The sequence below is a fragment of the Aquarana catesbeiana genome, linkage group LG10 (assembly GCF_042186555.1).
Source record: "Aquarana catesbeiana isolate 2022-GZ linkage group LG10, ASM4218655v1, whole genome shotgun sequence".
Taxonomy (NCBI): domain Eukaryota; kingdom Metazoa; phylum Chordata; class Amphibia; order Anura; family Ranidae; genus Aquarana; species Aquarana catesbeiana.
The window spans coordinates 77,710,564-77,738,526 of record NC_133333.1 but is presented as its reverse complement, the minus strand read 5'-3'; the positions used below and the strand labels follow the sequence as shown (position 1 = coordinate 77,738,526).

The 27,963-nt window shown below is 44.3% G+C and overlaps 1 protein-coding gene across 8 annotated transcripts in view; it reads right to left on the bottom strand.

Annotated features, from left to right (window-relative positions):
- Window positions 1–27,963, bottom strand: part of PPFIA3 (PTPRF interacting protein alpha 3) — a 715,578-nt gene that overhangs the window by 22,500 nt on the left and 665,115 nt on the right. For all 8 annotated transcript variants that reach the window (XM_073602297.1, XM_073602301.1, XM_073602303.1 and 5 more), the window contains 3 exons: window positions 26,867–26,964; window positions 22,250–22,425; window positions 19,343–19,411 (listed from right to left, as the gene is read on the bottom strand). In XM_073602297.1, coding sequence (XP_073458398.1) covers window positions 19,343–19,411; window positions 22,250–22,425; window positions 26,867–26,964 — 343 coding nt within the window. The remainder of the gene's footprint in view (window positions 1–19,342; window positions 19,412–22,249; window positions 22,426–26,866; window positions 26,965–27,963) is intronic.

The following is a 27,963-nucleotide window of genomic DNA, read 5'->3' as shown; positions in this document are numbered from 1 at the left end:
AGTGCAAGAGCCTCCCAAAGCACCCAGCACATATCCCCTTACCCCCCAAATGAAAAGATGCTGTATCGCTCACTGTCCTCTTCCCGTGGCGTCCCTCTGTCCTCCCATGAAGATGACAGGGCGGATCTTAAAAAGGAAGGGGTGTGGCCTTGACAGGAAGGGGTGGGTCATAGTTAAATTAGGGGGTGCACGAGCTTAGTCAGGCCTAGGGCAGCACAAAACCTAAATACACCACTGCAACTTACGCTTCCTTCTCTAGGATTGATCTATTCTACACCAGTGACTCTCTGCTCTCCCTTACCCAGGAGTTGAAGATACTTCCTTGTGATATTTTTTTTTTTTATAAGCCACTTCAGCGAGTTCTTTTGAGAGACTTAATTCACCATTATAGTTCATTTTTGTCCCGTCTCATTATCACCTCATAGTAGCTTTTGTCTTTTCTTTCTTTTTTTTCCCCCATTTAATCTTTATTCAGCTTTCTTTTCCCCTTTTTTTTCTTTCTTTTTTTTCCTTTCTTTTCCCTTTTTCTTTTTTTCCCCCGTTTTTTCCCCCTTCCCTTCTCTTTCTCCAAGACTTAACAAATCAGTTAAAAAATAAGTACACAAACGTTCTCTTTCACAGTAAAATTAAAAAATCTTCAAGATGTAAAGGCACGTTGTGCTAAAAGACAGTAAGATGAAAGATAGAGACCAAAAAGATAAAAAAGCCCTTCAATCCCACTTGCTTCACCTATTTCCAGTGTTATAAACATAGCTCCCTAATCCCTCCCCTCTTTCCTATCCCTCCCATTACCCTTCAAGTTATCTCATAAATAGATTCATGAGTCGAAATGCTCCATTTCCATAATTTTATTATACAAAAAAAAACTTATTGCATCTAATTTATCTAATATATCATTTTCCCTGTCAATGAATCTAATTTTTTGTTATTCTCTAAATTATAATTCATTTTTCACTCTATAGTGGGGAACCCATTTTTTTCCAACCAACGCCTCCACATCGCGTCAAATTCCTTAAGATTGCCTCTCTTTATATACACTGCTCTTTCTTTACATATAGTCTCATTTATTTCCCTAATCCAGTCTCTTACTGTAGGGGTTGTTCTGGATTGCCATCTAGTTGCAATCATTATTCTGGCTTGGAACAAACACCTTAATATTGCAATTGTGGTACTCTTCCTCTCCCCCGTTCCTTCCTGTACCCCAATATGCATACCACAACATCCATCTTCAGTGTTATTTCAAATATATCACTTATGGTTTTAAGCACTTCCTCCCAATACCGAAACAATTTGGGGCACACCATGTGTATGAGATCACCGGTTCCCTGACATCTGGGGCATTTGTCGTCTAATCTTCTTCCAAACTTACACAACCTCTTAGGGGTATAGTAAGCCCTATTTATCAACATCAGGTGGGTTATCTTCTGCGGAGGTGAGACCGATACCATCGAACCCATTTCTAAGATTCTTCTCCACTGCTCCTGTGTTATTACCCCTATATCCTCTTCCCATCTTTTTTTTACGTTGCGGAGTTTCCACTCAGCATTGGCTTCTTTGCTTAACTGTCCATATAATTCAGATGTAAGTCCCTTAGTGGGGCCTACCTGGAGTATACTATGAAAAAAGGGCATTTTAATCCACACTAGGAGCTGTTTCCTAAATTGGGCTTTAAGGGCATGCCCCAGCTGTAAGTAGGTATAAAATGATCGTTGCGATATGTTGAACTCTCGTCTCAAATCTGAGAATTTTTTTAAAGTATTACCGACATACAGTTGACTCAGCTTTTTGATGCCATGTATTTCCCATTCTCTCGCTTTTCCTATCCGGAGGGTTTCCCGCAAATTGCAGTTATTTCAAAGGGGAGTGTATTCAGTTAGCCCATTATACCCCATCTGTTTTTTAACAGTTTTCCATATTTTAGTTATCATTTTTATTGTTGGAGACCTATAGCCAAAGGAATCCGCCTCTAGTGCTTCAATAACCGTATTATGTAGAGTGCCAGTTAATATTATTCTCCCATTGGGGGTACCTCCACTCGGAACGTCACATCCCATTAGGTGCTGTAGCTGTGATGACAGGCAGTAACGCTCAGGGTGAGGTAATGCCAGACCTACTTCCCCTGCCGGTAGCTGTAACGTTCGAAGTCGGATCCTGGCTTGTCCCCCTTTCCATATTAGTTCCCTGTAAAAGGAACTCAATTTTGTTGAACCATATCTTACATACCCATACTGGAGAGTTATGCAGCAGGTACAATAATTGGGGCATCCAGATCATCTTTATAAGGCTGCATCTGCCTGCCACCGACAATGGGAACCATTTCCAATTGCCTATTTTTTGTTTAAATTTGGTCAGCAGTGGTATAAGGTTTTTACATATAAATTGATTAGGGTTTTTCGTCAGGGCTATCCCCAAATATTTCAATGTATCCACTACTACCAACTGAGGCATTCCTGGTATTATTAACTCAGTAATGGAATCCAGTGGTAGGAGTTCAGATTTCTCCCAGTTTATCTCTAACCCTGAAAAGCTGCCAAATTTCTCGACTATGCTCATTGCTTTTGTCAGTGATTGCCCCGTGTCTTCCAGGTAGAGAAGGATATCGTCTGCATATAGCGCAATTTTTTCATCTCCCGTCTTCCTCTGAAACCCAATTATAGTGATCATCTCCCACACCACCTGTTCCTCATATACACTTCCATCCATCACTCTACCTACCTCATCTGTGTGTATCTAACCCCCCCTCCACCCATTTCGTCAAAGAAAAAAAGAAAAAAGGAAAGTGATCATTTCTAACAATGCAACCAAGCCCCTTTTCCAACTCCCTCCTTCCTTTAGTTTATCTACAGTTTCTCCTTGTTCTCTTCCAGCCACCTCTCCACGTCGGCCGGGGAGTCAAAAATCTGGTTTCCTCCTAATGCCGTTACATGTAACCTAGCTGGGTAAAGAAGGGCATAAGACAGCTTAAATTTCTGTAAAGTACGCTTGATCTGTATAAACTCTGCTCTACGCCTCTGAAGTTCTGGCGAAAAGTCAGAGTATAATGATAAAAAATATTTCCCGCATCCCTTGCTTTCCGCAGCAATGTCACTTTATCCTTATAGTTCATCATAAACTTCATCAAAAGTGGCCTGGGATACCCACCTGCTGGCGGGGCCCTAAACGGGACTCTATGTGCTCTTTCAATAGAAAACATTATTGAGAATGTCTCTCTTCCAAAAAGTTCAACAAGCCATTTTTCCAGGAACTCTATGGGGTTAGGACCCTCGCTCTTTTCCGGCAATCCCACCATCCTCACATTATCCCTATTGTCATACAAGTCCATTTTTTACGTGTATCTAGCCATCTGTTCTTTCATACTTTTCACCTCTTTTATTAGTGGGAATATATCATCTTCTAATTGGCTTGTCCTCCCCTCCAGGGCTGTTGTTCTTTCCGCTGTTTTTTGAGGTCCTGACTGACCAGTATCAAATCTTCCTTTACATCTTTCATTTGGTCGCAGAGTTCTTTTAGTGATCCCTTACAAGCGCTCACTGCCAAAAATACGTCCTTCAATGTTGGCTTTCTCTAGGAGTAAGCATGGATCGGTTATTACTTCATCATTTTGCTCAATTGGTTCTGAGCTCTTATTACTCTGTATTTTTGTTGTCGTGGCCGATGGTGCTATAGCCGTTGACTGGCCCTGGCTTTTTCTATCTGTCGTAGCCCCTTGTTGTGCTTTAGTCTGAGCCCCCTTCTTTGGTGGTGTCTGAGCAGGGGCATGAGCATATTGCTACAGTTTTGCTGCCGCTGCCATCTGTTGGGAAATTTTCTCCTTTGGGGAGTGTAGATGTTGCATCCTGCGTTCTGCAGTTAATGAGATGCTTTCCGGGTATATTGTATCTCAAATTAAAAAAAGGGGAAAAGGAACATCAGGAATCACCTGGTATCACAGGGATCAATGGGCCCCTAATTAGTGTATCTACCTTTAACTATTATCTTCCAACAGGTCAGCCACAGATAGGGAGAGGGCCGCAGGAAATTGATGTCTGCGACTTCCAAACACACCAAAGTCACAGTAGATTGCTAAGGGGCTATGAAATATTAACCCTTTTTATTTTAGTCCAAAATCAATGTGTAGAATTAGATCAGCATAGAGGGGAGGTATTAGATCAGCATGGGGGGGGGGGTATTTCAGGGCATCTATAATGGGCATGTATGACAATCCCCAAGCTAGCTTTATTACATGTACACTGTCAGGCTCCTGCCACCTTTCCAGCCCAGCCTGTATGGGTCTAGTCTTGATCTTCCCAGTATACACAGCCTCTAGCCTCTAACCCAACATATAGCACGTCCTGCTGTTTACCCCTTTTCTCATGCGTCCTTCAGACAATTTAGAGGCTACAGGGCTCCAGAGTAGCCTTTACTCACGTATCCACAGGGGGGGTTCCAGGCTTACAGCTCTCTCAAGGCACGGGGCTCAGCGTAGAGGTCACTGCCTTCCCATCCTTTGCCCTCCATCAGCCGCTTCCGGGTAGTACAGGCGGCTTGTGGCTCAAAGCTCTCCTCTCATACCCTGCTATCTGCTGTTGTCATCCCTGCCACTCTGCTTACAAACAGCCCTGCAAGTGTCAGCAGGAGCGACTCTCACTCCACTCCACCGCACAGCTGATCAGCCGATCAGCCAAAACCAGAGAAAGAAAAAGCACGCTGCACGTTAAGCGGACTCCCCGGCCGAGATTCAGCGCTGATCAATCAGGAGCTCCGCAGCCAGCATCGGCAACTGTCATCGGGTGGATAGGAGGAGACACGCACACCTTACTCCTCACACGCCGCTCCATCCGGTCATGCCCCCTCCCAGGTCTATAGAACATCTGGCACCTCGTGATATTTCAGATCACGCACCATTGTTGCTGAGGCTTAAAACAGATTCGCCAGCCGGTTTTAACCTGTGGAGATTGTCTGGCTTTTGGGTCACACATGATCATGTGGCCCCTGTGGTTGCGGAGTAGCTGGGTGTTTACTGGGTGCATAATAGAGGCACTGCTTCCCCACCGGTGCTTTGGGATGCATACAAAGCATACACTCGTGGCAAATACCAAATGGTCCTTTGCAAGGTTCATAAAGACGCAGGGCTTGCGCTTGAAGTGGCAGAACTAAAGGTTCAGGCTTTAGAATCCAGATATGCGGAGAACAAAGATGCAGCACCATATGAGACTATGCAAATCTTATATAAGGAAAACTCCTTATTGAGAGTGGCCTCCTGTAGAAAGCTTATTTGAACCCAATCTCAGATGATATTTGAACAGGGAGAGAGGACGGGTAGACTGCTGGCATGGTTGGCTAGGGAACGCTCTACCACATCACATATTGCTAATCTCAAAGATGACAATGGAGATTTAAAATCTGAACCCTTGCTGATTAATGATCAATTTGCAAAATATTCCGAATACCTTTATACTTCCAGGGCTGATTTCACACCAGATAGCCTGAAGGCATTTCTAGACCAGATAGAGTTCCCGATACTCTCAGATTCAGCATAGACAACATTAGACGCCCCCATAACAATTGAAGAGGTACAAACTGCAGTGGCCTCACTCCAATCTGCTAAGACCCCAGGCACTGATGGGTTACCGGCGGAATTCTACAAAACCAATACTGAGCTCATCATTCCTCAATTTCACAAGCTACTGCTGACAATATTGGAGGAGGGATGTCTCCCACAATCTATGTCAGAGGTGGTGATTGTGGTGGTGCCAAGCCTGGGAAGGACCCCAAGTTATGTGTATCCTATCGCCAAATATCGCTACTTAACGTTGATGCCAAAGTGGTTACCAAAATCCTAGCGAATCTCCTCAATTCGGTCATCCTCTCCTTAATACATGGCAACCAAACAGGCTTTATATTGGGCAAGGGCACAGACATGAATTTCTGCCGTCTTTTCACCAATATCTCTTAGGCGACTAATACTGGCTCCCAGGGAGTTGTGGCCTCCCTAGATGCTGAGAAGGCCTTCAACTCAGTAGAGTGGGAGTTCCTCTGGCGAGTCCTGGAAAGATTTGGCTTGCGCCCCAAATTTGTCTCCTGGATACAACAGTTGTATAGAAATCCCTCGGCTAGAGTTAGGACCAACAGTATTCTTTCATCAACTATCTCTCTATGTAGGAGCACCAGACAGGGATGCCCTTTGTCCCCGGGGTTATTCGCTTTGGCTATAGAACCCTTGGTTATCCTAATTAGATCATCAGATACAATTAAGGGGATAACAGTGGGATCAATGACAGAGAAGCTCTGCCTATATGAAGATGACACCCTCCTATACCTCCCAGATGCCTCTACTTCCTTGGAGGCAGCTTTAGGGATTATAAATCACTATGGATCTTTTTCGGGCATCTGGATTAACTGGACCAAATCGCTCCTCTTCCCTCTATCCCAATCACTTCCCCTCCTGGCAGCTTATATTCCTTTAGCCTCTGTTACTAAATGTAGTTACTTAGGAATTGAAGTTCAAAAGGATCACTCATTGTACCGGATTGACAATGTATACCCAGTTCTCCAACTCACATCTAGATGCCAGACGTGGAAGTCCTTACCTCTTTCACCAGTTGGGATGATTAACCTTCTTAAAATGACATTCCACCCAATGTACCTCTATATATTTCGTAACACTCAAGTCCCTATTCCTCCTCCTTTTTCAAGAAATTAGATCATATAGTGAACACTTTTATTTGGGCAGGCCCCAGAGTTGCTAAGGCTACCTTACAACTTCCCCTCTCTCTAGGTGGACTGGTCCTCCCATGTTTTAAGCAATACTACTGGGCTGTAGTCACGGTGACAGTGCACTGGTGCTTTACCCAATCACAAATCAATCCAACAGTAAACCTTGAGGCGGCTATCCTAGGGTCCTACTGTGAACTGAGTAACCTGGTCTTTAGGGGTCCAAAAGCACACCTGGAAATGACCACTCTGATGTACACGACAGTTCGGGTGTGGGAACAGATGTCTGCAAGACTTAGGGGGGACAATGAAAATTCTCCATACAAGCCACTACGGAGTAATCCTAAGCTGCGGCACCTCCAGTCTGTCCCAGATCCTGCCCCATGGGCCAACTCTCCTCGTTTATGTTTTTCCGATACTTGCAATTATGCCAGTACCGGAGTATTGGGAGTACCTGAGTATTGTGTGTACCTGAGTATTGGGCGTACCTGGGTATTGTGTGTACCTGAGTATTGTGTGTACCTGAGTATTGTGTGTACCTGAGTATTGTGAGCACCTGAGTATTGTGTGAACCTGAGTGTTGTGAGTACCTGAGTATTGGGAGTACCTGAGTATTGGGTGTACCTGAGTATTGTCTGTACCTGAGTATTGGGAGTACCTGAGTATTGGGAGTAACTGTGTATTGTGTGTACCTGAGTATTGTGTGTACCTGAGTATTGGGAGTACCTGAGTATTGGGAGTACCTGAGTATTGGGAGTACCTGAGTATTGTGTGTACCTGAGTATTGGGAGTACCTGAGTGTTGTGAGTACCTGAGTATTGGGAGTACCTGAGTATTGTGTGTACCTGTGTATCGGGAGTACCTGAGTGCTTTGTGGATCTGAGTAGTGTGTGTGTATCATTACTACCTGAGATTGTGTGTACCTGTGTATTGTGAGTGCACATGGGCAGTGAGTACACGAGTGCTGCAAGTGCACGTGGGCTGCGAGTGCACGTAAACTGCGAGTACACAGGAGCTGCGAGTACCCGTGGACTGCGAGTACACGTGGGCTGCAAGTGCACATGGACTGTATGTACACGTGGGCTACCAGTGCACGTGGACTGTGAGTACACATGGGCTGCGAGTGCATGTGGACTGTATGTACAAGTGGGCTGCGAGTGCACGTGGGCTGCGAGTACACTTGGCCTGCGAGTACACGTGAGCTGTAATGCACCTGGACTGTATGTACACGTGGGCTGCTAGTGCACGTGGACTGTGTGTGCACATGGACTGTGTGCACACACAGTCCACGTGCACTAGCAGCCCACGTGTACATACAGTCCAGGTGCATTACAGCTCACGTGTACTCGCAGGCCAAGTGTACTCGCAGCCCGCGTGCACTCGCAGCCCACTTGTACATACAGTCCACATGCACTCGCAGCCCATGTGTACTCACAGTCCAAGTGCACTGGTAGCCCACGTGTACATACAGTCCATGTGCACTTGCAGCCCACGTGTACTCGCAGTCCACGGGCACTCGCAGCTCCTGTGTACTCGCAGTTTACGTGCACTCGCAGCCCACGTGCACTTGCAGCACTCGTGTACTCACTGCCCATGTGCACTCACAATACACAGGTACACACAATCTCAGGTAGTAATGATACACACACACTACTCAGATCCACAAAGCACTCAGGTACTCCCGATACACAGGTACACACAATACTCAGGTACTCCCAATACTCAGGTACTCACAACACTCAGGTACTCCCAATACTCAGGTACACACAATACTCAGCTACTCCCAATACTCAGGTACTCCCAATACTCAGGTACACACAATACACAGTTACTCCCAATACTCAGGTACTCCCAATACTCAGGTACAGACAATACTCAGGTACACCCAATACTCAGGTACTCCCAATACTCAGGTACTCACAACACTCAGGTTCACACAATACTCACACTCCTCATCTGGAGTATGCTGTCCAGTTCTGGGCACCGATCTTCAGGAAGGATGTACTGGAAATGGAGCGAGTACAGAGAAGGGCAACAAAGCTAATAAAGGGACTGGAGGATATTAGTTATGAGGAAAGGTTACGAGCACTGAACTTATTCTCTCTGGAGGGGATATGATTTCAATTTAAAAAAAACATACTGGTGACCCCACAATAGAGATAAAACAATTCCGTGGAAGGGAGACACGTGGCCACTCATTAAGATTAGAAGAAAAGAGAGTTAACCTTAGACTGCGTAGAGGGTTCTTTACTGTAAGAGTGGCAAGGATGTGGAATTCCCTTTCACAGGCGGTGGTTTCAGCGGGGAGCATCGATAGTTTCAAAAAACTATTATATAAGCACCTGAAAGAGGAAGTAAACCCTGGTGGAAGTAAACCCTCTTTATTTCCCTGCAAAGGTAAAGCATAATGGGCTACTATGCATTGCATAGTAGCCCATTATGGGTCACTTACCTGAAACCGAAGTCCGCGATGTCACCGTTGTCCCCACTAGCAGAGAGTCTCCATCTTCGTCCCTCTTCCTTCCGGGGCCATGAACTCCGGCTCTGAGACTGGCCGGAGGCGCGTGACCTCACTCCTGCGCATGCGCGTGGGAGCCGGCAGTCACGGCATGACCCCTATTAGAAACGGCACGATGTGCCCTTTCTAAAGTGCGCATGTACCGATGACATCGGCGCATGTGCCGTAGTCGTCGGCGCTAGGCTTTTTCGTAAATATCTCCTACACCGTGGAGGTGTGGACTTGATGAACTTGTGTCTTTTTTCAACCTCACCTACTATGCAACTATGTAACACTGGGGAGGGAAAATGGCTAATTGGGCCCAATTTGGACATTTTCACTTAGGGGTGTACTCACTTTTGTTGCCAGCGGTTTAGACGTTAATGGCTGTGCTGAGTTATTTTGAGGGGACAGCAAATTTACACTGTTATACAAGCTGTACACTTACTACTTTACATTGTAACAAAGTGTCATTTATTTAGTGTTGTGACATGAAAAGATATAATAAAATATTTACAAAAATGTGAGGGGTGTACTCACTTTTGTGAAATACTGTATATTTACCTATTAATAATTTATTTATATCTTTTTGACTGTTGGGTGGGTTAATTGTTTATATTGGGCTCTCTCCATTTGCCCATCTTCCACCTTGATTACTTGTGGGATTTGTGGCCCTGCCGCCACAAACCCCCTTTGGGACCCCCTTGAGATGTACTACAGCAGCTCTACACCTTGCTAACCTGGTCTACCTATCTATGTGAGTCAATATGCTATGGCCATATCACCTTCAACTATTGTTAATATTGTATGCATACTAGGCCTATATATTCTCTACTGTTATTTTGTACATTTGTTTTTTTTTTTTTTTTTAGTCTTTTTTTATTGATTTTGATGCATTAAACATACAACATTAGCCCTCACAGGGGCAAGACCAATTGGTCTCAGTTACAAACTGTACATTAAAAAACAAAAACAAAACTGAAAAATAAAATTCTTAAACTACTACCCCAATGAGGAGAGTGGGGTCTACTCAGGTGTATCAAGGCTCAGACAGTAATGGTGAATATACGGAATACAGCATCCGATCTATGACAGGGCACAAAGTCAAGGTCTGCATTAAGGGTATACTATTTGTTTCAGTGTTTGCTGTAGAGGTGTCATCAAGCCAACATGACCAGACCTTTTGAAACTTGCGAGAGCACCCTCTGTTGGCGTACGTAGCTTTATAAAAAGGTAAACTGGCGTTTACCAGTCCTTTCCAAAAAGAAATGGTAGGAGGAGTTGTTTTCTTCCAGTTCATCGTAACGGCTTTATGGGCATAGAACAATAGCGAATTAATAAGTATTCTCCTTGACACTGTGGTTGTCAGTTGTTCTACCAATCCCAACAAATAGTATCTCACGCAGTGGCGTCGCTAGGGGGTGGCTTTTGGGGCTATAGCCCCGAATCTCGGCCCCATAGCCCCGAGTCTCTGCAGGGGTCCCCAAGGGGAGAGGAGACTCTCTGGGGACCCTGATGTGAGTGGGGGGCTCTCTGGGGACCCTGATGCATTGGGGAGGCTCTCTGGGGACCCTGATTTAAGGGGGAGGCTCTCTGGGGACTCTGATTTAAGGGGGAGGCTCTCTGGGAACCCTGATGCAAGGGGGAGGCTCTCTGGGAACCCTGATGCAAGGGGGAGGCTCTCTGGGAACCCCGATGCAAAGGGGGCTCTCTTGGGACCCAGATTTAAGGGGGGGCTCTCTGGGGACCCTGATTTAAGTTGAAGGCTCTCTGGGGACCCTGATTTAAGGGGGAGGCTCTCTGGGAACCTTGATGCAAGGGGGAGGCTCTCTGGGAACCCTGATGCAAAGGGGAGGCTCTTTGGGGATCCTAATGTAGGGGGGGCTCTCTGGGGACCTTAATGTAAGGGGGGTTCACAGGGGATATATACACACACACGTATATTATATACATGTGTATGCCCACCCAAGCGTATGACTTTCTTTACTACATTGCTATGGGCTCTAGCCCCAGATCTTTTGTAGACCTAGCAACGCCCCTGATCTCACGTCATTTGGCACAGTTATCTGTGTTACACTACTTATCACCACTAGAACCCCTTGCCAATATTCTGTTATAGCCGGTCAAGTCCAAAAGATGTGAAATGCCTTCAGGTTGATGTGGGCAGCACCAACACAATGGAAAATGTGTAGTAGACTTCTTGTGGAGCCTGTGCGGTGTGTAATATGCTCTATGCAAAATCTTATATTGGATCATCCTATCTCTGGCAGATATCAGGAAAAAAAGGGAAATTTCCAGATCTCCATCCAATCATCATCATCCAGGTCTGGGATGTCTAGCCGTTATTTCTGGCGAAGGGATGACAACTCAGGACTGGCCGCCACAATCAAATATAACTGAGGTAGGTTTCTGTAAGTCCTGTACTCAGAGAATGGATTCCAGCTTAGAGTAAGACAGAGAAATTGACTGACCCAAAAATTGGCATCTGAAGGCATCAGAGACCTGAAGGTATCTGAAGTAAAAATGAGTGGGTATAATAAATTTGGACTGAAGAGCTGGAAAAGGGGACAAATCAGAGTTAATTACAATGTGTTCAAGTTGAAGAATTTTGAATTTTGCCCAGGCTTGTGGGTCCAGGATAGTGAAGAAATGTGGGAGGGTGGGATTAAGCCACAAAGGAGTATGGGGAGAGAAGGTGTTAGAGGGAAGTGTCTGCATGGCTTCACTCACTTTCCATGCCTGTATATTGGTGTGCATAGAGGGGGTGAGGGGACTTACTGCCTCTGAACAACAGGACCTGTAGGGTCTCCAGGGATTTGACTATTGCCATCTCCAATACCATGGCCAAATTTATGAGTTCAGACCGCAACCACCAGTGAGCCGTCACCAGTTGGGATGCCAGTAAGTATTTATAGCAATCAGGCATAGCCAGGCCCCCTCTATCTGTCCGTCTGGTTAAAGTAGTGTACTTGTACCTAGGTGGTTTGGAGCCCCATAGAAATATCAGAAAAAGACTTTTGATGTACTTAAAGAAGGGAGCGATTGGGGGGAGTTCCTAAAGATGTACGTAAATTTATTTCATTATTTCAGTTACTTATATAGCGCCATCAATTTACGCAGCGCTTACATATACATTGTACATTCATATCAGTTCCTACCCTCAAGGAGCTTACAATCTAAGGTCCCTAACTCACATTCATACATATTAGGGCCAATTTAGACAGGATCCAATTAACCTACCAGCATGTCTTTGGAGTGTGGGAGGAAACCGGAGAACCCGGAGGAAACCCACGCAGGCACAGGGAGAACATGCAAACTCCAGGCAGGTAGTGTCATGGTTGGGATTTGAACCAGCGACCCTTCTTACTGCTAGGCGAAAGTGCTATCCACTAAACCACTGTGCCGCCCAATTTGGGAAGAACCTTCATTTTAAGGAGGTTGATGCTCCCAATTAGCGATAGGGGGAGATTACTCCATGCCTTCAGTTTAGTCTTAACTTCAGCCAGTACAGGGTCCAGGTTGTCTTTCACAAAAATGTCTTGAGATCCCAATCCCTAAGTATGTGAATCTGGTAACCCACTGCAGGGGGAGGGTGGCGGGTGAGGAGGACCTAGCCCCCTCATCCCCTGGAAACAGTAGTGACTTATGGCAGTTAACCCTTAGGCCCGTAAAGGTTGAAAAATGATCCATAATCCTGAGGGCTCACTGCATAGAGGCATCAGCATCATTTATAAATAGTAGTAAATCATCGGCATACAAAGCCACTCTCTCCTCCAACCATTCCACCCTAAAGCCGCGGATCTCTGGAGAAAACCTAAGAGCCTCAAAAATAGGATCCATGGCCAGGTCAAAGAGGGCCAAGCAGAGAGGGCAGTCCTGTCTGGTACCTCTCTGTAATTGGAAGGGGGCACAAGGCCACCTAGCTGAATGCTTGCCAAGGGGACCTTGTAAAGTGTTCAGAACCAGTCGATAAATTTCAATGGAAGTCCCATCCTCCTTATCACCTCCCACAAATACACCCACTCCACAGTATCAAAAGCCTTTTCCATGTACAGAGTGGCTATCGTTCTAGTGCCTTGATTCGTATGAGGGGCGTGAATATTAGAGAATAACCTACGTATGTTGATGTCTGTGATCTTTCCGGCATGAAGCCTGTTTAATCCGGGTCTACTAGGGATTGGATGACATTGTTTAATCTAGTGGCTAATAACTTTGTAAGGATCTTTAAATCGCACTTGAGAAGTGCAATAGGCCTGTAGGAGGCACATAATTTTGGGTCTTTGTGAGGTTTGGGAATGAGTATAGTGTGTGCCTCTCTCATGGAAGGAGGCAAGGAGCCAGAGGCTAGACAAGACTGGCTCCTTGTCTCCTTCAGGGGTTAAATCCTTCACTAAAAGTTTCCTTTCGGAATTGGAGAGCAAACTTAATGCCAGGGTTTCTAATACATCCGTCATGACCGCAGGGTCTAAGTTAGGTGGCAGTGAGGAAGTATATAGTTTAGTGTAATATCTAGTAAATTCAGCTAAAATGTCCTCCTGTGAGACCACTATATTGCCCTCTGCAGTGAGAATATCAGATACAACAGTGAGAGGTCTATCTTGTTGGGCTAGCAACACCAGAAATTTACTGTTTTTGTAAACTCGAAATATTCCTGTCTACAAGTTTGTATACCAAGTCTAGTGATTTCTGAGAGATGAAGAGGAGAGATAATCAAAGTTTTCAGGGGTAGGAGAGGAGGAATAGTGAGTCAGGGTGCAGTCAACTTTTGCATGCAGGGAGGAGACAATGTAACTCTGCTCCGCCTTCACAGATATATATTGTCCCCTACTGTGAGCTTTGAATGCGTCCCAAATCATTTCAGGGGAGGCAGACTTCACACTGTTCTCCCACACATTCTACGAAGAATTCGTTCTTGGACTGTCTCAAGAATAATCCAATGAGGCTGTATCTTCTGGATTCTCACGCTACACATCCTCTGGATTCTCATAGTCAATTTCAGGGGGCTAGAGAGGCCAGAGGGAAGGTAGCAAGCCTCCCGGACCTCACCAAGTAGAGCTTTGTTTGCAAAGATCATATCTATACGTGAGGAGGTTTTATAGGTGGCAGAGAAACAAGAATACGTTATATCCTGAGGGTGCAGCCACCTCCACACTTCGGTGAAGTCAGCCGCCTGTGCCCAGGTGTTTAAGTCAGAATTAAAATTAGGTGGAGGGACCTATCACGTACCTGGTTGTAGAGCCTGATAGGATGAGGAAGGCCTCTCTTACACCTCTGACTCGGGGCCTCTGATAGTGTAGACAGAAGGCACAGGAGTGCAGAGTCGCACGAGTGCCAGGAAGTCTTTGCAAACAGCAGGGCAGATGTCCTTGCTGGGCTGGTGAAGTCATCAGATAGCTTGAGCAGGAAGACCGGCAGGTAGGCAGCTGGTGCAGGTGACAGCAGACAGGATAGCAGGGTCAGGCAGGCTGGGTCATACACAGGCTTGGAGAATCGGGTACAGGACACAGGCAGTAACGTAGACAGGAGGCAAGCCGGGTCTGGAACTGAATTGGTGGAACAGGAGCCAAAGGAGCAGACAGAAGATTAGTCACAGGATAAGCCGAGGTTGGTGCAGGTGGAGTTCAAGGAATGTTCAAGACAAGCCGGGTAGATAACTGGAAGCAGGACACAGGTTCACAGATAGCAGGATGCAAGGAAGGCTGAAGACAAAGCAGCACTGTATCTGAGCACTGGGTTTAAGTAGTCTGTTTGGCGCCATCGTCAATCACAGGTGCGCGCAAGGAGATGCGCGACGGCTTGTGTTTGAGCGCGAGTTTGCGCATGCGCACATCTATTCGCCAATGCCCGATTCTTACGAGCAAAGGGAACCAGTGTTAGCTTGCGCCCAGGAGTTATTCTAGAGGGATTAACTTGTTTGCTGGCATGTGTATCCTGACAGGACCTGTCTGTCCAAGTTCCGTGACAATATGGCGTTAAAGTCTCCCATAAATAAAATGTGGGCACTGCGGAGCCAGTTTTTCAACAATATGTACAAGGGTTGTAATTGGCTGGGGGGGGGGTAAATTTACATTCACAATAATATATTTCCGATTCCATATGTTTGTCACCATCATTACATATTTCCCATTAGGGTCTGAATGTACAGCATCAATCGTACATGGTAGGCTTTTACATTTACTATACATTTTCTGCACCCACGTCTTCTTCAGAGCCATTGTTCTGCTACCAGTCAGGTGGATCTCTTGCAATAAAACTACGTGTGGGTTATGCAATTTCGAATACTGAAACAGTAGTGAGCGCTTGTATTTGGAGTTAAGCCCCCTAACATTCCACGACAGAATGGTCAAAGCATCTGTAATGTTAGCTGTCATGGTAGAATGCCAGGGGAAAAAAGTCAGAATAGAGCCACTACACCAGCTAGTAGCCAAACACCTGCGGCCAGCAGAACCCCGACAAGCCCATGCACTGCATTTATAACAATAAGTAAAAGAAATTATTTTCTGTTTGAGCCTACATAGTAGATCAAGCTTAGGCATAATCAATAATTAGCTAGTAGCCAAACACCTGCGGCCAGCAGAACCTTATCAAACCCATACACTGCATTTATAACAATAAGTAAGGCTAGGTTCACACATGTGCGATGCGAATTTAAGCTCCGTTTTCACAGCTAATTGACAAGGTAGTTGTTCAGTGTTTCACGAATGCAACACACATATGTGAACCAGCCTCATTCAAATGAACGTATTTTAAAATGTCATGCAAATTAGATGCGGTGTAAACTGCATCCAATTCGCATAGGTGTGAACCGGGCCTAAGAGAAATTATTTTCTGTTTGAGTCTACATAGTAGATCAAGCTTAGGCATTAGCAATAACACAGATATCATTATAGCACCTAAAATCACCCAGTCCCCTCAAACAAAACTGAAAAACTTTTGAAAAAAACTTCCTACCCTTGCACCCATAGAGAAAAACAACAAAACAAAAAGTAGAGAACTAGGTGCAGGGCTTGCTCCCAAAACAGTCAGAAAAAAACATGGATCTCCCATCCCGTGGGGACTGTCCACGCAGGGATGATGCAAGTGGATCCGAATCCAGGGGGAACCCCAACTATACCTGGACCAGTTCCAACGATAAAAGTGCAAAATGGGGTCAACTTGCTCCGCTCCGGAAAAATGCGGTAGAAATCAGGAACATGTTTCAGGACATACTGCATTAGGCAAATTTGTAATCTGTTTGAGAGATTCAGGGTGGGTTCAGCGGGAATCTAGCCAGGTGCCCGTGGCCCCGGGGTATCAAAGTAGCACGTGGAACCTCCATCCACAATCCTGAGCTTGCTGGGGTACAGGAGGCTGTATTCCAACCCCTTTTCCCGAAGGCATTTTCGGACTTCTGTAAAGGAACGTCACCACTGCTGAACTTCAGGGGAGTAATCCGAGTACAGAGAGACCTTGGTGTTATCAAAGGTCAACTCAGGTGTATTTCTGGCAGCCACCAGCATCCTGTCCCGATCCCGGTAATTCAGGAGCTTTATTAGAAAGGGCCTGGGTGGGGCTCTGGGTATTGGTGGTGTGGTAGGGACCCTGTGAGCCCTTTCTACTGCAAAGGTACGAGGGAGGTCGGTGAGGCCTAGCCAAGTAGTGAGGAATATCTCAACAAATTCCACGGGTTTGGCACCATCAGCACATTCAGAGATTCCCACCACCCGCAAATTATTGCAACAGAGCCTGTTCTCCATGTCCATGGTCTTTTCGGGCAGGGATTGTACCTGTTTCTGCAGGATCCGCAGCTCCCTGGAGTCAGTGTGGACAGTGTCCTCCACCTGAGAGATGCGGAACTCAGCCTCAGACAGCCGGGAACGGAATTTGTCCATATCATGTCTTATGAGGCTGACCTCCGTGGTGACAGTGTCTATTTTGGAGGTCAGAGTCTCTTTAAGCAATGTAATGGCAGCCATCAGGTTGGCAGAGGAGGGCTCAATGCCTCCCATGTCTGCAGGTGCCGTCTAAGTGCCCGCCGTAACACTGGAGGAGTATGAGGTGGCTGACTACGTAGTCAACATGGCGGCCCATGGGGAAGTACGGGCCTGTGGCGGCACTTTCTTACCTGATTTTCTTTTGCCAGGGGCAATACAAAGGTTCAAGAGCTGTACCAGCCGATGGAGGGACCAGTTAGCCCCAAGTATATGTGGGTATAAGTCCGGTCTGCGATATCCGGATTGCCAAAAGGATTAGTGAAGAGCAGAGCTCAGGTGCAGCACATCCTCCCTGTATCACATCCTGCCACGTCCCTTTGTTATTTTGTACATTTAAGCATGCTCCACCTGACATCCCCTGAGGAAGATTGACTATAATTGAAACGCACTGAGAAAATATGGTGGCAATCCAACTATCTGTTGATGCATGGTGTATGTTACTATTATTCCTTGTTGATAGAAAAGCAGATGGCATTGTATACCATTATATGTATATAGCATTTTTATGTATAGACCAATTTTAATCTGTTTTGTTCAATAAACATTTCTTCTTTTAAAGATTGTTTGGATTAACATTTCTTGGCTGCAATAAATTCCCATGGTAGATGCACCTTTTCACAATCCAAACATAGCCCTGTATTTACATTAACAATCAGAGATCCAGGGTGAACCTGTCCTACCTGTCCATGATGCTGGGCTGAAAATAAAGTCTAGGTTTTGCCGTCACAGTGGGAATACACCCGAAGTGGTTTTCAGGGACTGGGATCCATAGAGATGGATCATGGCCCTGGACCTGTATAGCACCCTGTAGCTAACTCAATGTGTTGCACCACGTGCCAAGGTGCACGCCCGTACAGGATCCAATGCCCAAAGCAACATTACAGACCACCCCTACAGTGTGGGATACAGGTGCAGCTCACAAGGTTTTACTGAGGTTGTGCTGATCTGGATACACTGCATCTATGTTGTCATTAGAAGACAGTGTGGGTTTGACAAATGAATCAGAAGATAAAACAATAAAGAAAAATAATAAACTAGTTATTCTAAGGATGCCTTTCTTTGTGAATGAGGTCCATCACATTCAGACACTAGCACAAAACTGAAGACTCACGGAGTGGGGTAAAGTTACAGGGGAGGTGTGTTCTCTAAACCTTGGCAAGTGTCCAATCACCTGAAGGTACACACCTATAACCCATGGTGTACCAATACTCTGCCTAAAAATAGTTAACTTACTAAAAGTTTATTTTACATACAGTACATATAATTGCTTGTAGTAAATACATTATATTACACAGTAAGAAAATATCTCTGAATCCACCCCGATTATACGTATAGACATCTTTTACCTTTTATGTTTACATAGACTAAATGCCACTGGAGATAGTAGTCCTCATACATAGTACAACTTTAATGTTGTGTTTACCACATAAGGCTTCTCCAAAACATAGAGTAAGCGTATTACAATTCAACGTGTTTCACTGTCAGATTTGTCAGGAAGACAGAGGAAATATTTGGTACCTTACAACTGGATGTGCAGTAAATATTGCAAGTCAATAGCTAAAATCCCTTCTCTGGTAGAAACTAAAGGGGGAGATTTTAATTTGTTGTTGCTGTTTGGCACCTATAAAGTCCCATTTATATGAATATTTTTGGATTAGTCTTGCAGAGTAAGCAAGGAAGGAGTCTCAAAGGACTGAACCACTAGCAAAAAACAGACAGGCTGGGAGTAGGAGTTATACTAGGCTGTCCTTAAAGCTTTGTTTTGCCAGTTTCCTGAATGCAGCAGCATAACACAATATACCTATATACTGTCCCTTAATTTATGATTAGGAAAACAGGAGTAGAGGGAACAACCACAACATAAGTGGGAAGACCTAAGTCCCAACCTTCCCTAATTTTTTCAGTAGCATGGCCTTAACATCAAACGTACCTGCAAATGTAACATTTTTTTTAATAGTTGCAATGCAATATTGTAATTTGGAAAATTTACTTTGTGGTGGGGTTGAGGGTGCACTAAGTAAGAAAAGGATGGACTTCAAGATGGAGTCTTCAAGGGCATTACAAACAAATAAAATGACATTTTCAACTACAACTTATAGTTCTAGAAAAGGTAAGACACTGTTTGCTCATTTGCCAACCTTACTCATTTACATATGTAGAGATTGTGTGCATTGCTGACCTCATCCAGTCGTCGCTCTGTCCCCATTGAAATGAGACTACTGAACTCCTTTTCCAACACTTGTCGAGCCTGTCAACAAAAGTCAAAAAAACATCATCATCAAAGAAACAATCCAGAGGAAGTTAAAGATTCAACCTGTTATAGATTGGAGATTCCTGCAGACAACACTGTACATCCTGAACTGAACCAACCTGTGATATACAGTTGTGCTCATAAGTTCACATACCCTGGCAGAATTTATGATTTCTTGCCCATTTTTTAGAGACTATGACTGATAACACAAAAACTTTTCTTTCACTCATGGTTAGTGTTTGGCTGAAGCCATTTATTATTAATCAACTGTGTTTACTCTTTTTAAATCATAATGGCAACAGAAACTACCCAAATGACCCTAATCTAAAGTTTACATACCCCAGTTCTTAATACCGTGTATTGCCCCCTTTAACATCAATGACAGCTTGAAGTCTTTTGTGGTCTTTGTGGATGAGGCTCTTCTCAGATGGTGCCCATTCCGCTTGGCAAAAAGCCTCCTGTAAATTCTTGGGCTGTCTTGCATGAACTGCACGTTTGAGATCTCCCCAGAGTGGCCCAATAATATTGAGGTCAGGAGACTGAGATGGCCACTCCAGAACCTTCACTTTATTCAATGACAGGTAGACTTGGCCTTGTGTTTTGGATCATTATCATGTTGGAATGTCCAAGTACGTAACATGCGCAGCTTCCTGGCTGATGAATGCAAATGTTCCTCCAGTATTTTTTGATAACATACTGCATTCATCTTGCCAACAATTTTGACCAAATTTCCTGTGCATTTGTAGCTCACGCATCCCCAAAACATCAGCGATCCACCTCCGTACCTTTCATCATAGGCCTTGTTGACTCCTCTCCAAATATAGCGTTTATGGTTGTGGCCAAAAAGCTCAATTTTGGTCTCATCACTCCAAATGACTTTGTGCCAGAAGGTTTGAGGCTTGTCTCTGTGCTGTTTGGCGTATTGTAAGCAGGATATTTTGTGGCATTTGCGTAGTAGTGGCTTTCTACTGGCAACTCGACCATGCAGCCCATCTTTCTTCAAGTACTTCCTTATTGTTCATCTTGAAACAGCCACACTACATGTTTTCAGATAGTCCTGTATTTCACCTAAAGTATTTGTGGGTTTTTCTTTATAAATCATAAATTCTGCCAGTTGTGCTCATAAGTTTACATACCCTGGCAGAATTTATGATTTCTTGGCCATTTTTCAGAGAATATGAATTATAGCACAAAAAAACATTTCTTTCACTCATGGTTAGTGATTGGCTGAAGCCATTTATTATCAATCAACTGTGTTTACTCTTTTTAAATCATAATGGCAACAGAAACTACCCAAATGACCCTGATCAAAAATTTACATACCCTGGTGATTTTGGCCTGATAACATGCACACAATTCGACACAAAGGGGTTTGAATGGTTATTAAAGGTAACCATCCTCACCTGTGATCTGTTTGCTTGTAATTAGTGTGTGTGTGTGTGTGTATAAAAGGTCAATGAGTCAACATCATTTATCCAGGGCTGCACTGATGTTTCTGTATTCTGAGTCATGGGGAAAGAAAAAGAATTGTCAAAGCATCTGCGGGAAAAGGTAGTTGAACTGTATAAAACAGGAAAGGGATATAAAAAGATATCCAAGGAATTGAGAATGCCAATCAGCCAAAACCATGAGTGAAAGAAATGTTTTTGTGTTATCATTCATATTCTCTGAAAAATGGGCAAGAAATCATAAATTCTGCCAGGGTATGTAAACTTATGAGCACAGCTGTATGTCATAAATAATGAATTGGTATACATATGCTAACCTATTTGTGTCTTTAAAAGGTAGCCTGTCAATATTTCAAATTTAAAACAACTCAAGCTTACAAATAGCAGATACAACAAGGAGCCTGCTTACACATTTTGTTCTTGATAAAAACTATTATTATTATTATTATACACGATTTATATAGCGCCAACAGTTTACGCAGCGCTTTACAATGTAGAGGGGGGACAGCACAATTACAGTACAGTGCAATACAGAAGGGACAGGAGGGCCCTGCTCATAAAGCTTACATTCTAAAGGGGGGTGATGGTACAAAGGGTAATAGATGCGGGGAATGATTTGATGGAGGTGGCTCGGGGACAGTTGTTAGGTGGGTGTGGGATAGGCTTCCCTGAATAAGTGAGTTTTCAGGGATCTCCTAAAGGTGGACAGGTTAGGGGCTGATCGGATATAAAAATGATTGAGGATGCTCTGCCACTCTGGCATCTCACAGGGCACTACGTGTGCCTTAGCAATCTGTAGAGAGGTACATATATTGCACTGAAGGCAGACAGTGGGAGTGACATAGCTCTAATCCGAAGCCTGCTCAAGATCTTTATACCAGGTGTACATAGGCTCCAAGCATGCATGGGCACTTTTATCAGAAACCCCTGCCTGAGTAATGTGTGTTGAAGTGAATACTTGTAGTCTCCACTGGAAGCCCATGTGACAAATTGTCATTGAAAAAGCACAACTTGGAGGATGGGTCCTTTCTTAAGCTCAGAATGTGCTTGAAAAAGAACCTTTAAAGCTGGGTCACCAGCATTATTTTAATGAAAGCTGCATATTTAAAATGATTAAAAAATTACTTTTGAAATCACATTACCATGCTTATAAAAGATTGTAGTGATTGGGTTTACATATACTTTATGCAGGCCCCCTGTAACATGTATCATCAGCATTTATACTGACGGGTGCTTAATACTATGTTTTGTATTTACTACCAATTACCAAACATTTAAATTTAAATCTGGTCTGATTTTTCAGTGATGCTATAAAGCCTCTACACATTTTTCATGAATGCTCTGCTTTACACATACCAGTCAAAAACGGCAAGTCCAATACACTAACCTGTGTGTTCTGCGTTGGGATCTGTAGCAGCAACCCTAGATCATTAAAGTCAAATGTGTCATCTAACGCAATAAGGGCTCCATGTACTCCACTCTCATGCAAGTTATTAGCATATTCCTTCAGTCCTATAGACTGAACCCAGCACATTACCCGCTCGTTGGACCAGACCATGACATCTGCAGGAGAACACAGAAGATATTACTGCAAATGGCTTTTCCTAATTCAAGGAATTCATACTATTTCCAGGACAGTGACATGCGAATAGCTTTACTGTGCCGGAACTAGTATGTGTCACATTTCAAACACCATCACTCCCATCAGACAGCCTTCTTATGTAGTTATTTTGTTTTGTAATAAATTTAAAAACTACCCAATAATAACAGCTGCAAAAATGAAATACTATGCAACCAGCTGGAATGATAGCAATTCTTGACAGATCACACCCATAAAGTAAATGCTCAGATATTTAGGATCTGAGGACCTATTTCTGACAAATATAAATTTTACTGTTGCTGTGCACAAAGACTTTTATTATCCCAGGTTGGATGTAAAGGGTATCTGTATCTTTAGCCACTGGACTCATATGAGGTACCCATACATCCTCTAGTTTACGTGGCCCTACCAGAGTCATGATTGCAACTGCAATCATGACCTTGGTATCTTTTTGTTCAGCCGGCAAAACCGAATTATGTAAAAGCAATCTGTGCAGCTAAATATCCGCTGGATCATTTTTACATGTGGTTCTCTCCCCCTTCCCCCACTTTCCCGGGCTCTCCCCTTCTGCCAATTGAGATGAGGGAAGAACGGAAGTTCCCTGATCATCTCTATGGTCTATGAAACTGGAAGTGATGAGGATTTTTGTCACTTTGGGTTTCAGTTTGCTGTTTACAAACTTACCAGCTTGTGACGGCATCTGTTCAAACCAATCTCAGTTTGATCAGATGCTTTTGAGGACAGAGGAGAGACTTGGGGTCTAACAGTAAAAAGTATCTGTCACTGCCCATGCTATCACAAGGGACGTTGTTCATCCTTTGTGATAGCAATAAAGTTAATCAAAATTTAAATAAATAAATAAAATAAACAATAAAAAAATGAATGCCCCCTCCCCCTTTTAAAAGCTTAGACGCAAATGCGCACATTGGTCCCACCCACATATGTAAACAGCGGTGCGCTATCATGGCATTGAATGGAAGGAGTTGAAATGCTTTAACTCCTTTTAACCACTTGCCTGCTGGGCACTTTCACCCCCTTCCTGCCCAGGCCAATATCATTTTTTTTTCACACAAATTGAGCTTTCGTTTGGTGGTATTTAATCACCGCTGTTTTTTAAATTTTTTGTTATAAAATTTTGCAAACAGGTCATTTTTTTTCTTTCATTGATGTGCGCTGATGAGGCTGCACTGATGGGCACTGATAGGCTGCACTGATGAGGAAGCACTGATGAGGCTGCACTGATGGGCACTAATAGGCAGAACAGAAGGGCACTGACTGGCAGCACTAATGGGCACTGTTAGGCAGCACTGATGGGCACTGTTGGAGCTGCATTGATAATCAGGACACTCATGATCAGTGCCCTGATTGTCAATGTAGATGTCCCCTTTCACACTTGGATCTTTCCTCTCCACATGGTGTGACAGCGTGAGGAAACTAATGGCGATAACTGGCACTGTGTTTACATCGTGATCAGTTGTGATTGGACACAAAGCATTTGACACAGTTCCCCATAAACGTTTACTGTACAAAATAAGGTGCGTTGGCATGGACCATAGGGTGAGTACATGGATTGAAAACTGGCTACAAGGGCGTGTTCAGAGGGTGGTGATAAATGGGGAGTACTCAGAATGGTCAGGGGTGGGTAGTGGGGTTCCCCAGGGTTCTGTGCTGGGACCAATCCTATTTAATTTGTTCATAAACGACCTGGAGGATGGGATAAACAGTTCAATCTCTGTATTTGCAGACGATACTAAGCTAAGCAGGGCAATAACTTCTCCGCAGGATGTGGAAATCTTGCAAAAAGACCTGAACAAATTAATGGGGTGGGTGACTACATGGCAAATGAGGTTCAATGTAGAAAAATGTAAAATAATGCATTTGGGTGGCAAAAATATGAATGCAATCTATACACTGGGGGGAGAACCTCTGGGGGAATCTAGGATGGAAAAGGACCTGGGGGTCCTAGTGGATGATAGGCTCAGCAATGGCATGCAATGCCAAGCTGCTGCTAATAAAGCAAACAGAATATTGGCATGCATTAAAAGGGGGATCAACTGCAGAGATAAAACGATAATTCTCCCGCTCTACAAGACTCTGGTCCGCCCGCACCTGGAGTATGCTGTCCAGTTCTGGGCACCAGTCCTCAGGAGGGACGTACTGGAAATGGAGCGAGTACAAAGAAAGGCAACAAAGCTAATAAAGGGTCTGGAGGATCTTAGTTATGAGGAAAGGTTGCGAGCACTGAACTTATTCTCTCTGGAGAAGAGACGCTTGAGAGGGGATATGATTTCAATTTACAAATACTGTACTGGTGACCCCACAATAGGGATAAAACTTTTTCGCAGAAGAGAGTTTAATAAGACTCGTGGCTACTCATTACAATTAGAAGAAAAGAGGTTTAACCTTAAACTACGTAGAGGGTTCTTTACTGTAAGAGCGGCAAGGATGTGGAATTCCCTTCCACAGGCGGTGGTCTCAGCGGGGAGCATTGATAGCTTCAAGAAACTATTAGATAATCACCTGAATGACCGCAATATACAGGGATATGTAATGTAATACTGACACATAATCACACACATAGGTTGGACTTGATGGACTTGTGTCTTTTTTCAACCTCACCTACTATGTAACTATGTAACTATATGACACAACTGATCATGTGGTAAAGAGCCTGGGTGCGTGCTGCAGCAGGCGCGGTTCTGGGAGGCGCTGTAGTCATCATTCGGCTATAGCATGGTCGGCAAGTGTTTAAACTCGACACAAACCGTCAATTTTGAAGCGAAGAGCAGCTAACACTTCATGATTTCATAAAGTGAACAGCACTGTGCGTGGCCATATTACCAACTGCATAGACATTTGAGGAGCATTAAAAACGCCCCTCAAACTCTTGCTTTCAATGCCATTGTGAACTAGGCCTAAAATTCATTAACCACTTCGATACCGGGCACTTTCCCCCCTTCCTGCCCAGGACAATTTTCAGCTTTCAGCGCTGTCGCAATTTGAATGACAATTGCGTGGTCATGCAACACTGTACCCTAACTAAATTTTTGCCATTTTCTTCCCACAAATAGAGCTTTCTTTTGGTGGTATTTGATCACCACTAGGGTTTTTATTTTTTTGCCAAACAAAGACCAACATTTAAAAAAAAAAAATTTTTTCTTCATTTCTGTTATAAAGTTTTGTTTTCTCCTTCACTGATGGGCACCGATGAGGCTGCACTAATGGGCACTGATGAGGTGGCACTGATAAGGTGTCACTGATGGGCACTAATGAGGAGGCACTGATATGTAGAATTTATGGGCACTGATAGGCGGTACTGATATGCAGCACAGATGGGCACCGATAGGCTACACTGATATGCAGCACTGATAGGCGGCACTGATAGGTGGCACTGATAGGCTGCACTGATGGGCACTGATAGGTGGCACTGATGGGCAGTAATAAGTGGCACTGATAGGCGGCACTGATGGGCACTGATAGGTGGCACTGATAGATGTCACTGGATAGGCAGCACTGATGAGGAGCTACTGACAGGCATTACTGATTGGCATCTGAAGGGCACTGACAGGCATTACTAATGGGGCACTGATAGGCACATTTATGGGCACTGATTGGCACATTTATGGGCACTGATTGACACTTTGATGGGCACTGACAGACGTTACTGATGGGGCGCAGACTGGCAGCTGATGGGCACTGATTGGCAGCTAATGGGCACCTCTCATAGGGTTGCGCTGATAATCAATGTGCTGATTATCAGCGCAGACCCTCCCTCTGACAGGGAGAGCCGCTGATCAGGAAACCGAGGAAAGCCATTTACCGTCACTTGCTGGTTCACGTTGTGATCAGCTGATCAGTGATTGGTCACAGCTGATCACGTGGTAAGGAGCCTCCATCAGAGGCTCCTTACCATGATCAGAGATGCGGTGTGTCAGAGTGACACACAGCACCACTGAACGCCGCACTGCGCGCGCTGGCATGTTATCCTGAAATACATCATATGTAAGGCTAACAGAACCACCGCCCGGCTGTCATTCTGCTATAGGCTGGGCGGGAAGTGGTTAAAGTGTATTTTTTCCAAAATTTCCAAATATCATGTAACATAAAAAATTGCAACACCCACCATTTTATTCTCAAGGGTCCCTGCTTACAAATATATAATGTTTGGGGGTCCTAAGTAATTCTCTAGCAAAAAAAATGCTGATTTTTATATGTATGAGAGAAATGTCAGAATTGGCCTGGGGGGTCAAATAGTTAATGCTCTACAATACTCTACAAGACCTGGAAGACCTCTATTTGAAGAAGGGTTTGTGGGGTATAAAGGTTCAAAGATCAAAAAATCAAATAAAATACTGCAAAGCCTTTGATAAACATGTGGTTAAGATCTTTTTGTGTTCCTCTTACCTTTAATTTGATTTTGGCTTTCCTCTCGCCTACTCTCCAGATCCTTTCTGTCATAGTTCAGTCTTTTCAGGCACATTATACCATAATGAAGGCTAACCCTAAACAGCAACAGCAAAGTTAAAAGTGTACATCAAGGAATGTTACCAATTTAGTAACACTGTATTTAGTCAATAATATTGTAATGGTATAAATATAGTAAGGATGTCCAGGAAAGAGTCTTTAAGACCCCTTTCACACCGAGGCGCTAGAAAACTGCCTATAAAATGCAGAGCGCTTTTTCGGTGCTTTTCAGGAGCGCTTTTGAGGTCACGTGACTCAAAAAACTGCTGCAAGAACCATTTTGAGACACTTTTGAAGCGCTTTTTAGGCGCTTCCTATTCATTTCAATGGAGAGGGGTGTTTTTTTTAGGCTACTTTCACACTGGGGCGCTTTACAGGCGTTTTAGTGCTAAAAATAGCACCTGCAAATCCTCCTCTCCTGTCACTCCAGTGTGATAGCCCGAGTGCTTTCTCACACTGAAGCGGTGTGCTTAAAAACATTAAAAAGAGTCCTGCAAGCAGCATCTTTGGGGCGCTTTAGGAGCAGTGTATACACCGCTCCAAAGTGCCCCCTGCCCATTGACTTCAATGAGCAGCGCCGGTGAAGCTCCTGCAAAGAGCTTCAGCAGCGGCGCTTTGCAGGCGCTATTAACCCCTTCATTGGTCGCTAGCGGGAGCTAAAAGCACCCCGCTAGCGGCCGAAAAAGCACTGCTAAAACGACGGTAAAGCGCCGCTAATTTCTCCCCTCAGCCCCAGTGTGAAAGTGCCCTTAGCGCTTCAAACATGCTCCAAAGATGCTGCTTGCAGGAGTTTTTTCACCTCCCCACAAGCGCACCGCCCCAGTGTGAAAGCATCCACTGATTTTAATGGGAAGCAGTTATAGTGAGCTTTTCAAGCGCTTTTTTTTTTTTTTTTTAATGCAAAAGCGCTTGGAAAAACTTCTCAGTGTGAAAGGGGTCTGAATCTCAAAATGATAGAACAAATTTGAATGCAAAGTGATAACTCATGGCTATCCAATAGGGGGATAAAGCTGCCGAACCATTTTCCCCCAAAAGTC